Here is a 26,434-nt window from a genome sequence, read left to right as displayed (position 1 = left end):
TCTGTAATAACTGCTTCTTTTTCAATGCAATGTGTAAGTTCAGTCAAGGGAATGGCTAATAACCTTTGCAGCGTTGGGTTAGCAACATGTGATTCTGAAGTGACAATGACAGACAGTGAGTCATCACTAAGACATCCAGCTGAACGTAACGTTTGAACATGATCATTGGTTCTGTCTACCCTTGTAAGAGATAAAAACGTGATTTGTGTTTATATGACATACATCCAACAAGCATTATTTTAAGAAAAATGTACACGCCTTATCAGAAAGCGGAATAATGCTACATTTCTAAGTTATGGGAATAAATGAATGTTTATCTATATTATTATTTATGTATCTATAAATATAACTTTTCTTTCTTTTCTCCCAAATTGACATCAGATTATTTAACTGTTTGCAGTTTTTAAAAGTTGACTGGTAGATATTGCTATTAGCATTAAGTTCACCTATAAAGTCAATAATACTCCAATTTATATGGATAAGATACGTCTTTTCTTCCCTTCATATTTTAAGTTCTGATGGAGCCCTGAACCTCATAACCCTTATCACAATTATTGAATAGGCCAGCAGACGTTACAGGTGTCTGTTGGACCAAAGGGCTGACTGATAGAGTGTTAACTCCGAATAACGTGCAAGCGATTTAGTGGAAAATCAATTTGTGCACATAGTTACACTATTTGCTGGCTGGCTAAATTGGTTAGCTCTTGCATAATGGGGTCCTGGCTTGAAAATAAATTAGTTTCTCGTAATTATGATGTGATATATATTTATTTTCATCAACGTAAGCATATAAATGGAATCTCATCAGGGAGATACATTCATTAAAATACTATTTAATTTTATATAAAAAGTGCCTCTGTACAAAATTTTTCATAAGTCTAAGTTCTTGCTGTCTTGCTTCCTTGTTACCATTATAAATATATTTATAGTAGTTAAACAAATTATTTTATTGGTAAAGACAAATTCTAAGAGGAAATGGTGACTATAAATATTAATGCAAAATAAAGTATCTATTAATGCACAGACTAAAAGGACAGAATTCATTTAGAAGACGTTATTGATTGAAATTTATCTAGAAATAAGACTTTTTCATAATAGCGAAGCTTCGATTAAAACCCCCGTAGAAAATTAACTCAGTTCAAAAGTGGGAACAATTTCTTATATACAGTGTTGGTACGTTACTCCGCAAATTTTTATTATTCAGAAACTAATTTTCGCCCGAATTAAAGTTTAATCTGAAAACGAGCTGCCATGAGTATATAACAGTTAATCACCACACAAAGCCTCTAAGTTAAAAGGATGACGCGCCCCTGTGACGCTGTGCACATTGCATTGCCTTAATTTATTAACGCCACCACAGATTTAAGTAAAATAGATGTGACATATTGTTATATTGAGATTTTTTTTTGAGCTTTGGCATGTATTGAGGTTATTAATATTAGTTCACTATTTGTTTGACTAAATGTTCAAAGAAGTTTGAGATGTGTGAGAAATTCTTCTTGTTCTGTTCTTGTTTATCTGTGGTGGGACGTCATGTGATTGCATCCTAAAAAAAAACATTCGGGTCCAAGGTATCCTGTGGTTTTCTTGCAACAGTTTCAGTTAGCAACATTTATAATGATCAAAGTTTTACGCACTTCAAAAGCACAAGTGTTCTGTATTTATTTATGTTATTTATTGCGAGGTATCGTGGTTTTATACAATAATCCGTGCTTAGAAAATCCTTAAATTAAAAAAAAAAAACAAAAATTTAATGGATTTCACAGCCACATCTAGTAGTTCTAACTCCTGCATTGTATTCCCTGTTTATTATCACAGGACACATAAATTTGTCACCCTACGGTTGTGTCCACTCATAAACCTCTTGGGTGACTGCTACTCTATGTTGCCTCTTTAATAATAAAGTAAAAGGTCATTAAACTTTGCTAATTGAAACATAGTGACGACCTTTTAGGGACTTCTAACTGCTTAATAAGTAAGTTCAAGTGTGAATAAGTGTAAGTAATGATGGACATTCGCATTTTTAATTATAAAATGTTTTTGTCCATTCGGTTTTAAAATAAATTCATAAAAATATGTAAGTGTTATTGTCATCTTAAATAAACTATCGAGAAGGTTCGCAATCAAATCTTTTAGGCGAAGGTCAAAATCATGTTTCTCAACCCAATTTTTGTATTGGTTTATTTACCCCATATGCAATAAAGAATTACTTGGATTCCATCCATTTTGATTAACTACCTGATCGATTAACTTACTCAAATTACAAATAAAAGAATCCGCAAAGTAGCAAAGAACTTAGAACAATATATTTTACCCCGAAATTGTTCGTAATTTTTGAGTTTCTATTCTAAGTAGAAGTTCATTCTGTTGATGAATCGTTGGAAAATTAAAGGTTTCAATTAGTTCACAGGCCACAACTCAAAAACCAGTTTTAGACTCGAATCCTGTGGCAACAATATCAAACAAGCGTAACCGCGGGCAATAGCCTAGTTTGTCGTATAAATATGAGTTCTCTACAATTTCTCGTGGTGATTACGCGACTTAAGTCCTAATGTCTTAATGAAACATTAATTAACTTTAATGAGAGCAATAGGAGCGATGCCGGCGGAACGGAAGGATTATTAAGTAATTTCAAGTTTGGCATTTTAGATAAGATTATTAGGTGCGTTGATGGGACTTGTAGGGTTCAGTTACTCTCTAAGGAATACTTATGTTATATTATTTGTTTATTTAATTACAGTTTTAGACCTTATGTGCTCTTAGTGATAGAACTCGCCCAAATTCTAGAATTAAATTGCTTTTCCATGTTCCATATGCTAAAACGAATTACATTCGGAATACATTCTTGTACCGCGCTTGTCATAGTTATAATAACATTTACAATGACCTTGATTTGTTCAACTTATCCATAATGTCATATAAAAGAAGTTTAAAAACACAAAATGCTGAGATTAATCAATGGCTTTTGAGATACGGCGAGGGAATTACAAATAACAGTAATAACAGTTCGAAGGGTGGGGATATCGACCATGTACGGGTCCTTGCAAATGCCACGCGAGTATTAATAAATAAATAAATATATATGGGACAAATTACACAGTTTGAGTTAGCCTCGAAGTAAGCTCGAGACTTGTGTTACGAGATTCGAACCCGGGACCTCCGGTCTCGCAGACAAGCGTACTACCGCTGCGCCACAGAGGCAGTCAATGAGTATGGACGCGATCGGAACCAAAGTCAGGAGAAATGATCCCTTATATAATAAACTAATAAACAGAATTATTTACAAAACCTACGCAAATTTGAGCTTGTTATAACGGATACCAATGATTACATTAGGTTATAATAAAATGTAGGACAGGCTTCGTGAAATGCGAGTCCTTTGGGGCCAGTTTATTATTAGGCATTATGAATTTACATCCTTTATTTTCATTTGTCAAACAAACATTGTACAAACATTATAAAACAAAATATATGCGTATCGTTTAGGCTCGTAATGATTATGCATTCTTTTAGGCGATGGGTTAGCAACCTGTCTGAATCTTAATTCCATCATTAAGACATTCAGATAAATTTAAAAGAAAACATCGGTAATTATTTATTTTTATTTGTTTTTGTATTTTGTTTGTATTTTATATGATAGGTAGAAAAGAAAATTGTGAATAAAATGCAAAATACTTCTATATGCAAACTGAAAGGCAGTGTAGGTGGAAAAATAATTTATTTGCGAAATGCGAGAGATTTTCGGAAGTTCGTAATGTGACAAAGAAAAAATTCACATCATGACTGTCTTGGTTGAAATATTGGAGTGGTTTACCTGCATGATTTATTATTAACTAGTTCTGTCGCACGATTCCGTCCTTGTAAGAATTGGAAGATGATATATTACCTAAATTAATTAAATTTAAAATATTTATGTTATGATAATGTTATTGAGTATGTAATTGCTACATAAAGGTATATAAATAAATTAATAAGTCATCTAGTTTGTAATGCGTAGGTTAGGTATATTTCTTGCTATCTTTCTCTTGCTAATTATAGAGCATTATTCGTATTTAATGTATTTAATTCTGTGTGGTTCTCATTACAACTCTTTCCAAATAGATATGGATGGGCGACTAAGGGATAGGCAGGGACTAGATAGTATTATTTCATTTGTTACAAAAACAAGTCATTCGATTATGATATTAAATTCTCATACGGTCACAAAAGCTGGATGAAGATGATGATGGCTTAATCAAAATAGTAAAAAGCCCTTATATGACAGATGTGTAGAACGCTTAAATTAGATCAATTGAATGAAACGATCACAATTTCCTGTGCTTATTAAGCTTATTTGACACGGCAAATAATCATCCTGTTTCTAAGACGGTTAATGACAAACATACATACGTACATATGGTCACGTCTATATCCCTTCCAGGGTAAACAGAGCCAATAGTCTTGAAAAGACTAAATGCCCACGTTCAGCTTTTAAGCTTAATGATAGAATTGAGATTCAAATAATGACAGTTTGCTAACCCATCATCGCCTAAAAAAGAATCCCAAGTTTGTAAGCCTATCCCTTAGTCGCCTTTTACGACATCCATGGGAAAGAAATGGAGCGATCTTATTCTTTTTTGTATTGATAAATCGTCGGGAATCATACGGCACCACTTCTTTTTACTATATATCTTACCTAATATAATATATATATATTAGGTAAGATATAAAGCTATACACACAGCGAAATTTTTTTCTGACTTATCTACAAAATACGTTACTCAAAGTTCTTTTTGAAAATTTTCTTCTTAAAATTCTCAATCCCGTGAACATGAAACAGGTTTGTTTGACGAAAAATGCACGTCTCGTTATTAAAAGTTGGCAACGATACATTCTCCTCTGTTTGTAGGTACATGATGCTAGTGAAATTGACAAAAATGCATGTCATTACATCGTAGGCACATTGAGTTATAAACATGAAGATGACATTGATGAATTGACATCGAATGTTTTAAAAAAGGGAAATGTTGGGAGTACCCGTAATCGTCGAATATGCATGAAAAGAGTAATTAGCTTGGAGGAAGTGGGAGGTCTGTGAAGATCGTTGCAAATGGAAATCCATAGTCTCTGTCTACCCCAATGGGAGACAGGCGTGATGGTATGTATGTATGTACGACATTGAACAGTCATCTGGCTATATGTTAAATATGTAGTCTGCCTTGTGGTTCCCGACATTGAAGAATAGGACCACTCCATCTCATTCTCATAGATGTCGGAGAAGGCGACCAAGGCATAGGTTAATAAACTTAGTATTCTTCTGGTAGACGATAGGCTAGCAACTTGTCACTATTTGAATCTCAATTCTATCATTATGCCAAATAACTGAACGTGGCCTGTTGATCTTTTCAAGACTGTTGGCTCTGTCTACACCGCAAGGGATATACGTGATTATATATATGTACGTAAAAATAAACATCCAACAACAAAGAGTTTTGTAATATTCTCAGTGTACTCTAAGAATCAACATTTTCCTAAGATTTCCACTGTTATAACGTAGTAAAATCGAATGAAGACACATCTTCATGTCACTCGTAAATAATATGAGCCAAATGTCAATTCTTGCCATTTATATCTCTGGCGACATAATATTTTACGTGCAAAAGTGACAAGTGTAATTCTCATGAAAAGCAACGGCCCGGTTTTGCAAATTATTATCTTGGTAGCATATTGTTGTATGATATTACGTGTATAAGAGCGTTTTTATGAGAAACGTAGACATAACGGTTTTTTTTTCATACATACATACGTACATATAATCACGTCTATATCCCGTGTGGGGTAGACAGAGCCAACAGTCTTGTAAAGACTGATAGGCCACGTTCAGCTTTTTGGCTTAATGATAAAGCACACCACTGAAATTAACGGCTGGATGTTGATTGTAAATTACTACTATTTGGATATTAATACAACTTTGTTAGCTTCAAAAACACTTAAATTATAATTTATTTTCAGTGTTATTATTAACTTTTCATTCGTCCTAAGAGTGTGCCTAATTATTCATAATTTATTCGTTACTTTGTTTTTACTCGCACGAGTTCTTAATGTTTTGACGGCGAAAGTTTTACGTCATGAAAACATTTACATGAAAACTTCTTCATTAGAATCATTGCTTTTTTGAAAATAATTTTTTGTATACTAAATTGAAACCTTATTTAATATGAATAGTTATGTTATTTTTGTTATCTTCTATGAACAAAATTATCCCTTTAGTGGGGTATTACTTACGGCAACTTATTTTTTTTTTTACAATATTTGATTTCTATGATAATTAATAAAAAAAAACCCTTAAAGTAGAAACTTTAAGATTTCTTAGTTTTTTTAAAGCCATCTGCGGTGTATGTGAAGCAAAAAAATCTTTTAAAAATACAGATAATCGCTGGTCTTAAATACATTTTTCTTTGTTTCAGATGGACATCGCGTCGATAACATAGCAGAATGATGAATCTCAAATACTTAATCCTTATGATAGCTGCCATCGTCGAAATAAACGTTACAGAGAGTCGGCAAAACGACAAGAGGAGATGGAAAACTGACAAAAGCTATTCGCATTACGTCAACATATGTGACATACAAGACCGTGTTTCTAAAGTTCATTGCTACTGCGAAAGTATTAAAATAAAGACAGCCACCAAAGCTGATTGCTGGGTTTTCAACGGCGGCATCGCCGAAGATGATCCTTTTTGGTCCAATTTCTATTCACAACCCAAAATAGAAAAACTAAGCTTCAATGTCAGAGCTGATGGAGGACTGACGTACATCCCGGCTAAAGTTATTGTCAGATTAGAGCGCCTACAATACATCCACATTCAATACGCTAATATTTTCAGCATCCCCTCATTTGCGTTCACAAACTCCACGACCCTAAGGGAAGTAATTCTACCAAAGAACAAAATAACCAAATTGGAAACGATGTCGTTCGCTCATCTGATAATGCTGTCAAATGTCAGCTTAGTGGAAAATCAGATCTCCGAGCTGAAGAGGGACGTGTTTTACGTACTGCCAAATCTACAGAGGTTATACCTGTCGAAAAATACAATAAGCATACTCCATGACGGTTGCTTCAAACATCTGAACAATCTGATAAAATTGGATCTCGACAACAATTTGCTGACTGTCCTCATAAGGGAGAACTTCCAGGGCTTGTCCAACCTGATTACTTTGGATATGAGGAACAACAAATTAACAATGATAGGTGACTTGGCATTCGCGGAACTTTGGAGCCTCGAGGAACTTTACCTGGATGGTAACGAAATAGAATTTATATCAGACAGAGGTTTTGGCGGCTTGGCTGGGCTCAGGAAACTTTCTTTGGCCGATAATAAGTTGGCATCATTAGACGACGGCGTTCTGGATGAAATTCAAAAGTTGAATGTCTTGGACTTGAGAAATAATTATTTGGAAACGCTGAGGCAGGAGGCTGTGCAGAATGTTTTGGAAAATATGAAGACAAATTATGCTTTAATCTCTTTGGATGGTGAGTTGTATTTATAAACTTTGTTTACAGTTGAGTCTTGTTCGTTTCCGAATGAGAATTAAATAAGATTTCTTGCCTTTAAATAGATTCGTTTGATTGGGGTTATCAAGTTGAAAGTAGGTCAAAAACATGCCATGTATTTCTCTAATCGCGCAAACGTACAAATCAAAGGTATTAGTATCATTTGCTAAATAGACGATGGACTAATTACCTGTCACAATTTCAGAATTTATTTTGAGATCATCCACAAACCTACAAAAAGGTTAATTTGTTTGCAGTCTTAATAAGCAAATGATGTAAAATGTAAAATAATTAATTTTCTTTTTTTTTACATATTAATTTCACAGTGCTTATATGTATAACCATAGTTTCTCTATGTGTGTACAATTGTTAAGTTCTAACCAATAATTTTATCATACATGCAACATATGGCAACAAATCGATACCAAAGGGTCAGTTAATTGAGATTTGACCGCAGAACCGCAAAATATTAATAGCTACCAGATCCCGGACATGGGATTTGGGATCGGAAAATTCAACAAAACTATTCAAATAACCACAAAAGGATTTTATAATAATTTCTATTCTTAGTATATCACGATAGTAGAATATTCTAATTTCAAACTTTGATGATGAGAAATCGTTATTTTCTCTTTATCTCTCATGGGGTTACGGTTTTGAGAACGGCTTTTACAAGGTAAGCTTCTTCAATTGTCTAATGTTTTCAATCACCGTAAGAGTATCGATTATTATTACTTAAACTAATATAGGTATGTAAGTCAGAAAGTTATCATTTATGGTCAATGATTTTTGTTGTCGAGTCTTATACAAATACATCTCCACGAATGATAGTGTTAGCTGGGTTAACTTGTATTTTCGGTGTCTCAAAGCAGTGAGTATAATCAAGTTAAAACCTGCCTTTCCGGGAAAAAGGATTGTATTTCTTTTTCAATGAATGTCGTAAAATAATAAGCTAATAAATTTGCAGGATTCCTCTTGCAGGTGATGGGCTAACAATCTGTCACTTTTTGAATCTCAATTCTATCATAAAACCATACAGCTGAACGTGGCCTTCAGTCTCTTCAAGACCGTTGGCTCTATCTCCCTCGCAAGGGATACAGATGTGACTATATGTATGTATGTACATTATGTCAACATTTACCCCTTTCCGGTCGTTTGGTCGTCCTATTCTGTATGAAAAATCCTGTGAGTAGAGTAGAATAGAACAAAATCAAAAATTTTACGCAGTGAAAATGATTCCTTTTTTATACATTCATTTCACTGTTGTTTGTGGCATTTTTACGACGACTATATATTTCCTGATCTACCGACCGAATCAAACAAAAGTCCAGAAATGCCATTCTTTCTCATGATTTGGTAGGTTTCTTTATTTACTCGATTGTTTTGGGAAGGTAAACAAATTTTTGTGTGACCAATAATTGGGGCGATACTCAGTCAAAGGCGGAAAGAGTATATTTTTCTTGGAAAATTTTCAGATTATGCAAATGCCGTGTGGTATTCGTCCGGCTCGTTTATTGTGGACATCAAAGTGATCGCCATTTAATTATTCAATAAATCAATATTTTGATGTAAATTTTTTTTAAACAAAATATACATAAAATTGTAAAAAAATATTATCATGATCTATGATGGATTCGGATAACCTAACTTTCATTATTTGTAGGCATATTCTAGGACCTAATTGAGGAAGCAATCGGGATAAAAGCTAAGAAAATCGTATTAAAAATAATTTATTTTTGTAATTAAATCTACCCACGCGAAACGATAAGTTCCATGAGTCACTGTTCCCGCGGGAATTTCGAGAAATAGTCTTTTAGTGCTACTCACCATATATGGAAAATTTGCCAAATTTCAAACGTCAATTAATCATAATCAGTCAGTTAGATCCCTTTTTATTTATATTTAACTACATATATACCATTACGCCTGTTTCTTATTGGGGTAGGCAGAGACTATAGATTTCTGCTTGCTACGATCCTTACAGACCTCTTGCGCTTCCTCTATACTCATAACTCCTTTCATCCATATTCGACGGTTACGGGCACTCCTAACATCTCCCTATTTTAAGACATTCGAAATTTGGTCCTTAAAAATTCGACAAGGCCGGCCTTATACAACTTTTGCAGTCAGTTCTGTCTTATAAATTCTTGTCCTCAATCTATCCTCATCCATTCTCTCTACATACACTTTTCAATTTTGGTCCCAAAATCCTCTTTCAAATTAATATATATATGTATCTGATTAGAATTTATCGCTAATCTTAAATCAAATTGAATTGAGTAACTTCCCACAAACAAAGGCGGTTAAAACCTGCATCTGCAACCTGAATTCACCTGTGATTTACTATGCTTTGTGTTAATTCGGTTAGTGGTTTGTTTGCTTGCCAGAATTGCTTTTGGTTCTGCCATACAGTAGGAATGATCTAAGACTTAATCTATTCACATTTGTTTCTGATTGTCGTGAGATCAATCGACATACATACTTATAATCACGTCTTAACGCTTACGGGGTAGACAGAACCAAAAATCTCGAAGACTCGAATACATATAGCTTAACGTACTTCGAGGCTTACTCAAGCCGTTTAATATGTTCCGTAAACAGAAAAAAAAGGTTTTTTTATTGTTACAGGCAACAGACTCACGTGCGATTGTAGACTGTCATGGCTACACAAGCTAAAAAACGAAACGAGAAGCAAACGACTGAAAGCATCACTTGCTAGACTCAACTGCATAATGGACGGTAAATCAAAACCGAACCAAGTTATTCCTAAAATAGAAAAAACCGAATCACCTTTAAAACTCAACACAGTCTACAAAAATGATTACGCCGACATAGAAGAAAATTTTGATGAGGACAAAATTTACGAAGAAGCCATGCAAGATCAAGAGACAGAAATTGACGAGTCTAAAATAGAACATCGGAGGAAACTTCTAGATATACCAGCCGAGACGCTCCCTTGTCCTAATAGGCTAAGTTACGAAGCGTCCTACTCGCCGCCTACTCAGGACGAAGTGAAGTACTATAAAACCTCGTCGAGTTTTAAGAGCTTAATACCGTTTAATTGGATAGTATTAGTACTTATTGCTAAAATGTTGTAGCGTTTCTGCTGATTAATTTTTAAATAATTGAGATATACGATGTAGGTTAAGTCTTATTTGAAGTTTCTTAATCTGTTAAGTGTATGTTTGATAATTAAAGGCACTGGTATTTTTCGGCATTAACATAATTGATATTTAATTTGTAATGCTTGCTTTCAATATTCAAATATGTGGAATATTTGAATATGAACTTTTAATATAAGAACAAAAGTACAGAAAGCTGAAATAATGGGATAGTTGTAAGCTTTTTGAAAAGTCAGGTGTTAAACATAATTACCTAATATGCAATTACAGTTAGCAGTTTTGTTTTAAATATGCTCCATTTTTTTATTTATTGACAATAAATGAGATTGACACATTTCAACGTGCTTCGAAAGTATATATCTATATAAACGTGTTCCTATCATTACATATATCAAAGGTGGTATACATTTCTTTACAGGCCAGTGTACATTTTCCAAACATTTTATTTACAGATTCACTCGCGTAATCGTTAAATTAAATTGGTTTTCAGTTAGTTTTAGAGTTTCGAGAAAGATCTTTTAAGTGCTCCTCTAAATTTTCTAGAGAACCTCCGTCTCAAATAGTTTCAGCTGTCTCTCTCATCTTTGCGTGGTCCCAGTTGCACCCTCCACAGTAAAGCCTTGGGCCTGGGGTTCGCTTTTCGAATTTTCCATCTCCACTTAATTCGATTTTCAAACGTCCTCAGATTTAGGTCAAATATACATTTAGATACACAATACTTTCAGCTATACGCTGTTTGTTAATTACTTATCTAGAAAGGGAAGACATTTTATTAAGCTTTTCATAAATTATTTAATGTAAATAGCTTAATTTTTTAGATTAAATTAATTGGAATGTATTAAAAGTATGAAGGTGCAAGTTTTAGAAGTTTGTGTTAATTACGAGAAAAGTTTTCCGACTTCAAGTTTAAATGAAAATAGATAAGTTTAACTTAATTATCCTTACTTCAATTGAGTTTACTATATTTAGTCTAATCGGGTTTTGTATAAAGGCAAGTTTAGAAAAAGGTTAATTTAGGATAAAAGAAGTCTTTATAGTGGCAATAGAAGAAATGTATTTATTTGTTTTTTTTTCTGTTTATATGTGTATACTTGTAACGTAAAAACTACTTAGAACCTGAACTATATTAATGTACTCATTTTAACATTCCACTCATAAGAAGTCACGCGCAAAAGCTGCTTTTCAATCAAGTTGAAAAAATTATGTATTTCATTAATATGTGTTTAAGAAATATGGAGGTTTAAGTGTATATTAATAAGTCTCGAAGTAAAATTAAATAATCATTGTAATATATCATACATTTTAGCTCTTAGATGTCTCATTGAAAATTATCAACTAATTGGTAATGAAGATTATTATAAATTTATTTTCTTGAGAAATTACACATCAGTTTGCTCACAGAATTTGAATGATCGGGTTTGTCATTTCTAGATGATGTAGTTTCTAGTTGGATAATTATTTTTTTTATCGATTTAGTAGTATACAGAAAACTGATTTGCCGTAAGTACCTACAATGCAAAATTAGTAAGATATTTTCGCATAAAAAATATTTATTGAAAAATTTGTATGTTTATTATGCTTTCATATTAAATGTACTGAACGGATTTGTATGAAACTTTACACATCTATATACATATAATAAAACAGTAAAAATATTTTGTCTGTACATTTAATATTTTTGACTGAAATGGATAGAGAATTTTTTTTTACATTTTTTGTCTGACTGTATGATCAAGATTCAACCCTAAATTTGCGCCGACGAAGTCGCGGGCAACAGCTTGTAAGAAATAAAATACATAACCTGGCATAATTAACCTATTTGTAAGTTCAACCTATTTGTAAGAATCTTTAATTTTGTGTGAACAATGTTAACCTTGAAAAAAAAATCTCGCATAATACGAGGCAAAAAATCGCTTTGCTTTTGTTCGAAAATGGCGGTATTCATCGGAACCTCTGAGTGAATTAATTTAATTTTCCTTAATTTCAAAGACTGTTTATAAGGTAGGTAAGATATCCTGAATATTAATTTCGTAGTTTAATTTATTCATAAAACCATCGTGATTATCATACCAAAGATTGTTTTGTTCACGAGTTTAAGTATTATTGAGAGCCAATGTGCCGGAAGACTTCCGCATTGTTATATCGATTGGCGGTTTTAAAGAGAAATAGAAAAACCAACAAATAAATGCCCTATTTGACTTAACGAGTGTTTAAGTTCAAGTTTTGATAAATACTAATAAAGTTTTAAACGTATTTGGATGAGATCAGAATGTTGCGATTCAAAATTCTTATTTTCTCTAAATTAAAGTCGCAATTCGATGTAGGTTAAGCACTTTGGTCCCTAAAGCATGTGTTTCTTAAATCCGTTGCTAATTATTGTAAATAAAATTTGGATAACTGTTATCTATTCTATCGGAGTGTGAAAAAAATAAATTGATACTTTTCCATGAGTTATTTTTTTTATTTATACATCCATCCAATTAGAAGAAATTGGCAATTTCATGAAATAAAAATTACCAGAAAATGGCTTAAATATATACTTTTTAAACGAGTAGATAGCCTTAATTACATTTTCTTATAAACGAAACGTAGCTAGATCCTTTTTCCCTTCTCCTGCATATTGTAATCAATCAGTCAATCAAGAGAAAAGCTGGTTAACTTGGTGGGAGTCTCCTTGTAGGCGCTGGGTTAGCACACTGTCGTTATTTGAATCTCAATCCCATCATTTAGCCATACAGCTGCACGTGATCATTCAGTGTTTTCGAGACTGTTGGTTATGTCTATCCCGTAAGAAAAAAAGTCGTGATTATATTATAAGCAAGAACAAGAATTAAAGAATTGTATCCCAAAGTTGCAGAAAAAAGAACTATTTATATAAACAGAAGGTGCCTACATAAATAAATAAAACAGATTGTAAACAAGGTTATAATTTTATACCAACAAGACTAAATTGCACCTTTCAGACGACATTTTGAAATGAGATTGGAAATTTAGATGGAGCGGTGGCAAATTAATGAAAAATTAAAACTGACAATTTTCATTTCAATTTGTGTTCGTAATTTGTATTCTTTGGATAGGACGCCATTGTACGACTTTGAAAATGGTGCCGCAAAAATAAAAAAGAAGTTTAATCAGTTAAGTGGCAGGCAGTCAAATGCATCACGTTTTTATGCCGTGAGGAGTAGACAGAGCCAATTTTCACAAGGCTCGAAGGATGGCTTATTCAAAGATAAGTTAGGAAAATTTTATGATTCAACAAGTTATTACCCGCAGTTTCACCCGCGCGAATTAACCGCCACCTACAAAAGAATACAGGTTTTCCCAAATCCCATGGAAACTATAGTTCTTACCGGAATAAATCCTAAGTCCTTGGTTCAGAGAACAACACAAGAAGAAAACCTACACAGAAATAAACTTACTTTAGCATTTATAAGTGGGATTGGCAGAATGCTGAATCACTGTAGTAATAAATACTATCTAGTAAATACGACTCGGTTTTATTTATAGAAAAGTTATTACGAATATGTAGCAAACAGTCTTTCTTTCTTTTCTATGTTATGGCTTCCACCGGACTTTCGGTGATTCTGCCAATGGTTAGAAAGAGAAAGCAAACAGTCAACGCAGCCCATATGAGGTGGAAGTAAGTGGCGCCACGTAGCGGTTGACAGAAGCAATAAAAATCATAAAAAGAAAATAATAGAAATACCAAATTTCATCGTAATCCGTTCAATAGTTTTTGCGTGAAAGAGTAACAAACATCCATACTGACATATTCACAAACTTTCGCATTTATAATATTAGTAGGATGTATGATAAAAATAAAATAATTCAATAAACATTACCTAAATACATTATTAATAACAGTTTCAAATAACTTGCTAAGAACAAAAGCATAGGGACACATTTAGCCCCATATTAGTTTCAAAATCGAATTTGGGCAGACAAAACTCCGAAACACACTTAATTCCCCGAGGCAAAAACTTGTCACTTGTCTGTTTTATACCGAATACCTTTCAAAGTGTCTATTTTAACGTTCAAATTAAGGTAAAATGACATTAATTTGTATTTGTATTGTGTTAGCTATTTGATGTTCAGAACATTAAAATTTCAGTTTTCATTTTATTATATTAGAATTTTATTTTTAACATTTATTAGTTAACTAGAATGACCGATCATGCTGCCTGTTTTCGTAGAATTTGCGACAAAAGATAATGCGTGCGAGCGAAGTCACGCCTAAAAGCTAGTATATCAAAATAATAATAAATTTGACTGTACATAATATCAATAAATATATAAAATTAATATTATAAGGGACAAATTACACAAATTGAGTTAGCCTCGAAGTAATTTCGAGACTTGTGTTACGAGATAAAAACTCAACGATACAATGATATAACGATAACTAACGATATATATTTTATAATAAATACTTAGATAGATAAACATCCAAGACCCAGACCAATCAGAGAAAGTTCGTTTCTCATCATGCTCTGACCGGGATTCGAACCCGAGACCTCCGGTGTCACTGACCTATTACCGCTGCGCCACAGAGTTTGTAGTAGTTTGGGCTGTGCGTTGAATTACGGCAATCAGTCATTCACTTTCTTCTTTTATATTATATAGATAATGATTACCTTTAAATTTAGTATACAAATATAATAAAATCTGGTTTCTGAGAGGAATTCATAATGACTGCCGTCAAAGCGAAAATTGTGGAGCAAATAAACAATTTCAACCTCGGGAGCCTTTTTGCGAGTGACAGATGTAAAAAAAGAAGTAGTTTCAGTAACAGAAAAACTCACAAAGGGTTAAACCAAACATACATATGTAGTGAATATAAACGGATTACAATAATAAATTAATTGCATAAAGCGAGTTATGAATGTGAATGAAAAGAAAGAAGTATGCAGGGATCGTGGTAAGTGTAAAGATGTAGTCTCTGCCTACTCGTCCCTCGAAGTGGCGTAATTGTACGTATACATGTTGCAGTCAAAATTAACTTTTACCAATGAAATCAGTTAAAAATACTTTTGACTGTGGAGCTGTAAGAACTGTCTAAAGTATTATTATTAGGTTTTTATTTTAATTTATATATTAAACAATACTGTATAATATATATACATATAATATTTTTTATATTATTTTATTGGGTCTTTGTAGGAACACATACTCGTAAAATACTTTAATTTTACATAGGAAAATTGCTATAGATAGTTCAATTCTTATGACGAAATGAAGGTTAACACTCTTACTCTTGATATTCATTTTTGTTACCAAATACATTTATAATTTTATTTTTTGCTATGAAAAGAAAAAGCTAAATGAAATACCAGATGTCATAAAGAACTTTTGCTAATAAAAATACTTTATTTATGAAATGCATTTTTTTCATTAAAGGACATTTCATGATTCCTTTCTTAAGTACCTAATCCAATAGACTTTTTATAAATTGGTTGTATATTCAGATTTCTTCAATTTTATTATCAGTTAACATTTAAACTAACTAACTTATCATAAAAAAGAGTCAATGTTAAGTACATTGCCGCGATAGGATTTTAATTCATGTACCGTGCTTTTTATTCTGACACCTTAAACATTTGACTATAGACGTTCAAAACACAACGTTTTCACTAACATAACTTTGGAATCCCTAACAGGATTGGTATCCACCAAACGAAAGCCCAATTCCCAGGAATTGATAGCATTTTGTTCAGTAAACTTGCAGTGTCCAAATTTAATCCTTTGCTTGTTTGAAAATTGATAATAACGTAATTACAGATGTGACACATTATACATACATACATATATTCACGTCTAAATCCCTTGCGGGGTAGATAAAGCCAACAGTCTTGAAAAGACTGATAGGCCACGTTCAGCTGTTTGGCTTAATGATAGAATTGAGATTCAAATAGTGACAGGTTGCTAGCCTATTGCCTAAAAGATGAATCCCAAGTTTAAAAGCCTATCCCTTAGTCACCTTTTACGACATCCTAGGGAGCGAGATGGAGTGGTCCTATTCTTTCTTTATAAGTGCCGGGAGCCACACGGCACTACACATTATACACGTTATACCTTAAAAAAACATGAGTTAGCATCTCATGTAAAGATTGCGGAGGTCAGACGAGTGCCGCTTCATGTGAAACTGACTTACCCAATCGTAGTTATTAGATAAAAGGGCAGCCAGGTCTCCTTTAGAGAGGCTAATGTGAAGAAGAAGATGAAGATTATGATTGGATTCTATTATGAGGTTGGTATAGCATGTAACTCAATGTTGTTGACTTGTCGCGACATCACTAACGTCATACTCAATCACAGCGAAGAATGTGAGGTGGTCAGCCAATTGCAGTACAGAGTTTAAAAGATTTCACTGATTGGAGCATAAAAACAACCTTTGACTCAACATGGTCATACGCTAGCAGATAGATCTTCTGCTAGCCCTTTGTGGCGGTCGGAACTAAAAGGTTTTATTCTGGGTGATATGATATATGTAAGTTACACATCTATGTTATCGCTTATTTATAAAATCGATCAGCTAACGAAGATATATTTATAACTAGCTTTCCCCCGCGACTCCGTCCGCGCGGATGTCGGTCTTCGCGTAGATGGTTTATTTCTCCATTTTATTTTCAGTCCGGTCAATTTAGACCAAAAAATATATTTATAATTAACTTTTCCGCATTGTTCCATTTTTGAATTTAGATACAGAAGCGTTTTTTTTTGTAGAAAATATTCCTTGTATGATTAAAGCGTGGGCAGTCACATTGTTGGAATTAAAATATACATACATACATAGACGTGACCATATGTATTTATGTATACATATATCTCACTTTTATATTTATAATACATACATATAATCACGTCCATATACCTTGCGGGGTAGATAGAGCCAACAGTCTTAAAAGGACTGATAGGCCACGTTTAGCTGTTTGGCTTAATGATAGAATTGAGATTCAAATAGTGACAGGTTGCTAGTTTGTCGCCTAAAAGAAGAATCCCAACTTTATAAGCCTATCCCTTAGTCGCCTTTTACGACATCCATGGGAAAGAGATGGAGTGGTCCTATTATTTCCTTTCTAATGGTGCCGGAAACCACACGGCACATTGGAATTAAAATATGTTAATTTGTACACGGGAATGGAATGCAGAGTTCGTTCCAATCTTTACGTTTTCTGCTTCTTATTACATTATTTATGGTATCTCCTAATTATAATGTAAAATTAAATCTATCAAAATCCTAACATCTGAAAAGTGTATAAACATAAATAAATTGGTCATAAAATAGGTCAGTTCTTTTAATAATTAATAACTATTTTTCAAAAATGAAACCAATCAAAAATTTATTCTGGAAACACCACGTATTGGCTTTACGAAACAAAATACGGAATAACAATAAAAAAAATTGTAGATAAGTATCGAAATACAAGTTTTAAGTACTATAAAACTTAAGAGTTATATGATATGCTAAAGAAAAATGACCCAAATGAATTGAATTTTATACGAATAATCAGATAAAAAAATATTAAACAAAGCAGTTAAGCGAACTAAGGTTAGGGCAACGAAGATATTTATTTTACGGCAGTACCGCCTTTTCTAAGCCGCTGTTAATTAGGAATCAAGAGTATTAGAATTTACGACTTTTACTAAACCTTGTTGTCCAGTAAAATATAAACATTTTGTGCGATAGAAAGATAACATATATGAAAGACAAACGTTGCCGCTGTAATTATAAACAAATCTATACATACATACGATCACGTTTTAATATTTAACAGGGTTTACAGAGCCAACAGTTTGAAAAGACTACTGCCACGTTCAGCTGTATGGCTTAATGATGGAGTTGAGATTTAAATAGTGATCGCTTTAAAGAAAATCCCAAGTTTATAAATAAAACACAATCGATCCATTCTTAAATTAACTCATAGCAAACAGTGAATATTTTAGGTTGATAGACGTGGTTTAAGTAAAATTTATTTTAATCTTATAAGGCAAATAATTTTTACTGCACCTTTTCGAACAAGCTAAGTTCGTGAGTGAAATCGGTAAGAGAATTTACTGAAAGAATGTATTCATATTAACGTAGATGAATAACTTGATATGACCTTTACAGTCCTTTTAATTACTTTATGTATTAAAAGTATAATTTTACTCTAGTTGCTGAAATCGAAAGAGATTTTTACCGAAGTATATCTTGAATTACTCGGTCGCCCTTTTATTTTTCCCTTTATTAAAGACTCGACAACATTACACTATTTCTTATAGACTAGGGGCTGCTCAGGACGCGCCATGCATATTGTCGCAAGGCGTTATTAAGGCACAACACTTCGGTAGGAAATAAGAATAATTATTACTTATAACCAGTTTATTTTAAATAAGTTTCTTTAATTTTAATATACGTTGTTACTGTACAATTACTTAATTATTCGACGCTATAAGCTACTTATTGTATTTTAAACCCCGTATTTTATAATTTTCTGTACTTCATTTCGCAAGAATTAATAAATTGTTTATAAATAAAACTTGCTAAAATGTGCAATAGTTTTTTTTTGTAGGTATTTATTATGTGTATATTTTCTTAGATTCAAACCTTCGAAGGTTAAATGTTCAGTAATCATAATTCGGTACGATTTATTTTCATTTAAGTAATTTCTTCAACATTATTTGGTAAATAAACATTCATTATATAAGAGGCCAACGCAGCGATGTGACCTCATGAAAAATTGTTCCGCTTTTAAAAACATGTCAGCACTAATTGGACCAATCAGAATGTACGACAGATGGACCGTCGGTTATGAAAATATATATTCTATTTAGATGCGAAATATTTTTAAGAGTTTTAATTGGTACTTTCTCATCATATACATTTCAATATTTTTAAAAGTTTCATTTCAGTATCTCAAATATAAATTTACAAAAAATAAAAAAAAAAATACAATAATTGGCTCTAAAGTAAGCTTTTTGTACATTATTTTTCACAAATTGTAATAAACAGACTTTTGTCTGTTAAAATATACGAGTTGAAAATAAAATACCTTTCATTTTCTTTATAATAATAGAGCCCATTAAGGCGATTTTATTTCAATATATTTTCATGTACTGATTTATAAAATTTACTGGCGTAAAAAAAATTATAGATAAACTTCGTCGTTTTCATCGAATTAAATCAAAATCTGGTGTAATGGCAGCAGCGAATCTACTCCTCGGAAATCTACCAACCAGTACTAAAACGATAACTGAAGCAAGCGCAAAAACCAGCGAATACGTTAGACAATTCGTGATATATAGCAATCAGAGACCAAGTTAGTTGAAACCAGACTCCCTGTGATTCCGCAACTTGAATCCGAGGAACGTAAATTTGCCAACGCTCCGACAGTTTTGCCGCAAACTGCTTCTCTATGCTCTCATTGGTGATACCAAAATGTTAACGAACTGAATTCTAAGAATATATTTGTAAGTTAAATGTGTATTGTGAAAATGGCACCCCGATTATCCCAACTAATTTGATAACAAATCTATTTGAAAATTTTAATATAAAAACATTAACAAAAATGCATTGATCCCGTGAGCATAGACGTGGAAAAAAAAGCGGACGGAGTTTTACTATACGGCAAAATGAAGCACCAATAGCTAGCTAATAATTATTAATAATTTCTTTTTAAATCCGACGGAAAAAACACAGCTAAAGTTACAGAGATTTCTATCTCATTATCTGTTTCATTGTGTTCATGAGTTGGTACTTTTAGAACATTTCTAAGATCTTCAAAGGAGTAGTCAGTATTTATCTTCGCTCGAAAGTATTTCGGCGAGTTGCCAAAATGAGTTTCTGTTTCCGTCTGGATTACAAATGTAAGATTTAGTGGTTTCCTTCTCATTTGATCTGTAGTTTTTGTGAGAGCTCCTGCTGGGCTTGTATGTACATACCATAAGTCCTCTTAGTTTCATAAGTATATGCCAGAGAAATTAAAAAAAAAAAATCAATGCTATTAATATTTATAATATAATTTATATTATTTCCTACTGACGTCAATAATACAACAAATTGCAGAAATAACAAAATATTTTACTTTTTCTAATACAATAAAGTTATTTTAGTTGTTGCCACAGGTTATTTATTAAACCTGTCTCCATAGCATGAAATGCGCAACGCCATTTTTATCGCGCGAAAAACTATCACTGTTTCGCTTTTTATTAGGATGTTAAATGGGGCAGCGATAGTTCCATAATAATACCATTATAATACCTATTTATAAAGTTGAAACCAAAAACTGTAAAATTGTCTGTTTTCTTTTTAATACAATGTCTTCTCCCCCTTAACATCAACATATTTAAAGCATAAAGAATGGTGCCGTCGCGCCTATTATATTGGGCGACAGATGGCGGGAACATTAGCGACAATATTGCAACATTTAAGGTGATCGTGGAACTGCGCATTCGTATGTAATAAATAATTTTAAAAGTAATAAAATTAGACACCTATATTAATCGATATGATATGGAGTAAAAAGGTTTTAAACTTTATTTACAAAAAAAATATTTGTAATTACGATCGGTTTTTTTTTCTAAATATTATGTTTTCATCAAACGGAATGGAATTGTTGATACCAGTTTGTGTGTGTTTTTTCTGAGTTCAGCAAGTCCAGTTTCAAAGAATATGTGGTTAAGTTTATTTTCTTATATTGAATCTTTATTCAAGTGTCGTCGCCTTAAGAAATGTAACTGATTTTCCAGGTTAGTTTAGATTTATTACCTGTTTTAGACTAGCTAATCTTAATAAGTAGATTTTAATATATATAAAACTACTTGAATGTAATAAAATAATAGAATTTATAGCCAAATCAGTGCGACATAAAATTACAGGCCTTATTATCTCATAAAGTTTGACATAGATCTATACTTACATCATAGATTCATGTTAGCATTAGGCTAGCAATCTGTCACTGTTTCGTAATTTTAATTTAAATGATTATGCCTATTGACTTAGTCTACATTGTCATTGTTATAAAAAAAAAGATATGTGAAAAAATCCGCCAGCAGTTGACTTGGTTTGCATAAATAAGATTAAAAAAAAATTATGTCACGTGTTTAATGCAATGGACAGTGATCAATTTGCATTAAATCAAATAATAAATTTATTTTTTGTACTTTGATTTAATAAATCACGTCTTCCCATTCATATCATGATTGAGTTATAGCTCTCTCATTGTTTAATTTGCATTCAAAAGCACATTCATTTAAAAAATATATATATTTTGCATTTTACTGCAAAATAAGTTAAGTAAAAAATACATACATATGAACACGTTTTTACCTCTTGTGGGTAAACAGAGCCAACACTCTTGAAAAGACTGATAGGCCACGTTTAGTAAAAAAAATCGAAATTAATAGAAACCGTTAGATAGTAGAATCAGCCCCCGTAGAATTGCACGCGCGACGCTTTTCTTATCGCGCTATAGAAACAGCGTCGCTGGCAGGGCGGAGAGGAAACGATGGCCGGGCTCTGAAATAACACCAAGGATTCTATAGGATCACACTCAAATAAATAAATACATATGTTCGGGTCAAATTATACAGATTGAGCAAGCCTCAACGTTAGTTCAAGTTCTAATCGGTTCTTTGCATAATGAAGAAACTAAAAATGAAAAAGAAAAAACCAAAGTCACTTAATCTAGGATCATGGTGATAGGCACACCTCGGACCCCCTCTCCAGAAAGGTAAGTAAGTAAGTAAGTAAGTAAGTAAATGCTTTATTGTTCACTAAAGGAGTACATTACAAATAAAAACAGTACAGTACAAAGGCGGGCTTATCCCTAAGTGGTGAGTTAAAGGTGAGGATGGAACTGGAATTAATACCAGGATTAAGAAATCTTAATACTATAGTAACACGGACAAGTCCAGACTGATAATAAAACGTTGGGGTTTTCATAATTGCCTGACCAGAAATCGAATCAGAGGTCTGTGACTCTGACGCAGGAACACTTAGTTACCGATGCTGAAGAGAACACGTTCGTTTTTCATCATGACCTAAGCAGGCCTCGAACCCGAGACCACTGATTTAGAGGCAGAAACACAACCACCGCGGCAAATAGGCCGTCAAAATTATGACAAAACGACATGAATAAATTATAAAGTTTGATATGTTATTGACATTACAATGTTTAAGGTTGTTATTTTGTAAGTACTAGAATAATTACGTATTTCATTGGACTAATTACACTAATTGCTACAATAACGTTTAAGTCATAAATATTTACAGGTCTTAAGACGGTTTTTGTGTCTAAGTTAGTTAAGATACAATGATTGTACTAAAATCTGTTTGTAGCTCTGCTTAGATTAAATTAAAAATACATATATAGTCACATCTATATCTGTTGCGGGGCAGACAGAGCCTGAAAGGCCACGTCCAGCTGCACGACTCTGCGGTGGAATTGAGACTCAGATATAAAATCTAATTTTTTGCTTGTTGCTTCAGTTTCTCTTATTCTCTTTTCTAAGTACACTTTCCAAGAAAACAATGAAAATATTTTCTTACATACACATCCCACGTGATATATATACATAACTTTTGGGTAAGACAGAGTTTATAATATAATAAACATACAACCTTTGATGAAAAATAAACACCTCTGTTGGGGTGGCAGAGATTATATCCTTCCACTTGCCAGTTATTCATTATTTGTTTTGCTTCATTCCCATTTATCAATCTATTCACTCAAGCTCATCGGTTAAAATAAAACCCGAAATTCAATTCTAACACTAATTGAATGTAAATGAAAACGAAACGAGAACCGACCAAAACCGGTTTGGTGCGGTTTGAACTAGAATCAACCTGATAATATGAGGGTTTGAGGTACTAGCAATTTAACTTGGGGCTTGTTTTGCTAAATAACAAGTAGTTTGGAAGATTACGGTCCGATGTAATCTTTGGGATGCTTTAGATTTCTGCGACAGACGTGACGGCTCCAAATTAGGCGGAAAGGGTTCGGGGCATTGACTTCGGAATAATATAAGACTATAGAAGTGGCATGCACCACCGTAATCTGGAACTCGGGACGCTATTTTTACCGCGCGAGAACCTATCGCTGTTTCGCTTTTTATTATGACGTGAAACGGGAAATCGACTGGTTTTCGCTTTCGATAGAACGGAATGGCGGAAATCCTGGTTTGACATCTATATCGACATTAAAACTAAAATTATGACAAACCAGACAGAGTGGAAGGAAAAATATCGGTTGATATGGACTGCGGACCTCAGCGTGGCGGAGGGTGCAACTGGGAATACGCAAAGCTGAATGAATGAATGATTTATTGTGCAATGAATGAGTTATATAACAGTTGTTACATTTGTTTTAAGCATTTAACTGAGAGAGAAAGAGATAGAAAGACAGAAATAGAACTGCTAGGTACTGATGAAAGTGACGTCGAAACTGATGGTTGTAACCTCATAAAGATTCCTTATTGCATTTCAATTCAGAGATTTTTATTTTGACAGCTTTACAACGACGTGGAATGAAATACTACGGTACATCATTCCTATAGTTTCAAGCACAGTGTGACATTTCTTTGGTCTAATTTTATTCTGATTTCTATGGTATGGGAGAAACCCTCAGTACAAGTATACTTGTTAGTTCCTTAATTTTCTAATTACTAAGAGAAGGTTATGCCAATTTAGATTTTATCTGTAAATATATAAGTACCTAAGGCGATTAAGAGGATAAACAGATTCATATAGTGCGAGTAGAAGGAATATCATAGCAATCAAGGTAGCTATCAATAATTTAGATTCTTATAATTTAGTCGATGAACAAACAGTCAATTAGTATCGCCCTTATGACTTACTAACTCAATCTACCATATAAAGGATACACATAGATATGATATTTGGTACTGTATGAGCCGATTCTCCATATCGGTCTATTTTAAACACTTCATTCTTCTACTTCTTGGCTTTAGTCCTGGTTACAACCTCACCACTTTGGAGCCCGGTAAAGTATGCCTTTGACCATAGATCGTTTGACCCGTATGGGATTATGGTAACATATCCAGTTGCCTGAATGTGCAGGTTTCCTCACGATGTTTTCTATAACCGTAAAAGCATCAGTTAGTATTCAAACTAATGTACATAACTTCGAAAATAGTCATTGGTACATGGCCGAGGTGGGATTCGAACCTGTGCCTTTCATAGCCTCACGCATTTTGACCAGACACCTTACCGGATAGACCATTCAGTCCCATGATTAAGCCATTTATGATGTGAGCATAACGCAATAAATTGCACGCACTTGAAAACACAATAAATTGCAAACTTACCAACATAATATCCTATATCCGAGTAAAACGTTATATTACTCAGTCACTGACGTTAATAATACAAAAAACGCTGGATTAGTTATTCTTTTCAAAATGACAGCAAAATTTTGGATGAAATTTGAAGCGTCTTAACCGATTATGTTCTTGAAAATATTTATTAAAATGGCCGCCGTGTTAAGTTTAAATATTTTAAGTTTTAAGTTTAATTATAAATTTTAATTTTTTATATTGAATACACTGACTGACCGACTAGCAGAACCGCTGAAACTGCTGTATAAGTGGCGAGATGCATAAGAGTTATATAAAGAAGTATGCAGGGATCATAAAAAGAAGTATGATTGGATTAGGTATTTGTCTTCCATCTCATCTGATGGAAAGTATATACGATGAAAACGAAGATGTTACATGCCTATCCAAGAGATATCCATTTATTATACTTTTGAATGTTCGCGGACAGTACTTGTCTGGGAATATAGATGCAGGCAGTGTTTCCGGGAAAGATGAATGATTTAATGTAAGCTTGTAAAATGAAGTCTAGACTAGACTATGCTATAGAAGTCAGTGCACCGTTCTTATGCGTACATTTCAATGTGTGCGCTGTAACTTGTTCTTAATTGTAAGTTGGCGTGTGTACAATATAGCGGTACCATTCTAAGGCAAATGTCTTTAAATTTAAAGCAATATGGTACTGCGGTGTAATAAACACGTAGGTATGTAAAAAAAATGTGATGCAATGTTGTTGATTGATTAAATCAAATTTTACATTTATTTCTTAAAAAAAAGAAAATTGAGTATTAATACTCCTATTTAGCCACAGCCAAGGCTAGATGAACTAGTTTTTTCTATTTTCTACATTTTTATCGCGCGCTAAAATTTCACTGCCCGTTTCTCGACATAATAAAAAGTGAAACAACGATAGTTTTTCGCGCGATTAAAACGGCATCGCGTATTCCAAAATACGGAGGCAGTACTAACCTATAAAATATTTATATACTCGTAAATGTGCAGCTAACATCGCCAATTATAAACTCGACCTCGATTCACTCAACTTGTTCTTAAAAAAAAAACAAAAGTAACAAACGTGCAACAGCAACTAACATAACACATCTCTTTTGAGCAATAGTGCAATTCAATACCAGAGCAAATTTAACTTCTCACTCAGCCATTCGATAACTCAATAAAGTTAATAAGATAGCTCCTATTCAATATCCGCGCAGATTTTAAACAGCGGACTTGTAAAATCCGCCTTGCCGCAGCGGACTTTTTCGTTTTGCCGCGAAAGTTGGCGGTCGTTGGTCCCTCAACTCGCGGATAAGCCGGATAACCTGAAAAACAACTCCGGGTTCATTGCAGTGGGAAATTCACTGCAGTGAATATAGGGATAAAAGTTGCATTAAGTAACTACTATTATATCTAGCGCGTTAAGTAGGTACTTTACATACCGGAGATGATATGGAAGCGAAGGTGAATC

The 26,434-nt window shown here is 33.2% G+C and overlaps 1 protein-coding gene across 1 annotated transcript; it reads left to right on the top strand.

Annotated features, from left to right (window-relative positions):
• Positions 1-6,477: 6,477 nt before the first annotated feature.
• On the top strand, positions 6,478-10,632 carry LOC106130286 (connectin-like). The gene is made up of 2 exons (XM_013329099.2): positions 6,478-7,513; positions 10,163-10,632. The coding sequence occupies exons 1-2, from the start codon at positions 6,478-6,480 to the stop codon at positions 10,630-10,632; spliced, it is 1,506 nt and encodes a 501-aa protein (XP_013184553.2).
• Positions 10,633-26,434: the final 15,802 nt, after the last annotated feature.

Source organism: Amyelois transitella, chromosome 15, assembly GCF_032362555.1.
Source record: "Amyelois transitella isolate CPQ chromosome 15, ilAmyTran1.1, whole genome shotgun sequence".
In the NCBI taxonomy this organism is placed as follows: domain Eukaryota; kingdom Metazoa; phylum Arthropoda; class Insecta; order Lepidoptera; family Pyralidae; genus Amyelois; species Amyelois transitella.
The sequence above is the reverse complement of the archived record's forward strand: the minus strand, read 5'-3'. Positions and strand labels throughout refer to the sequence as shown.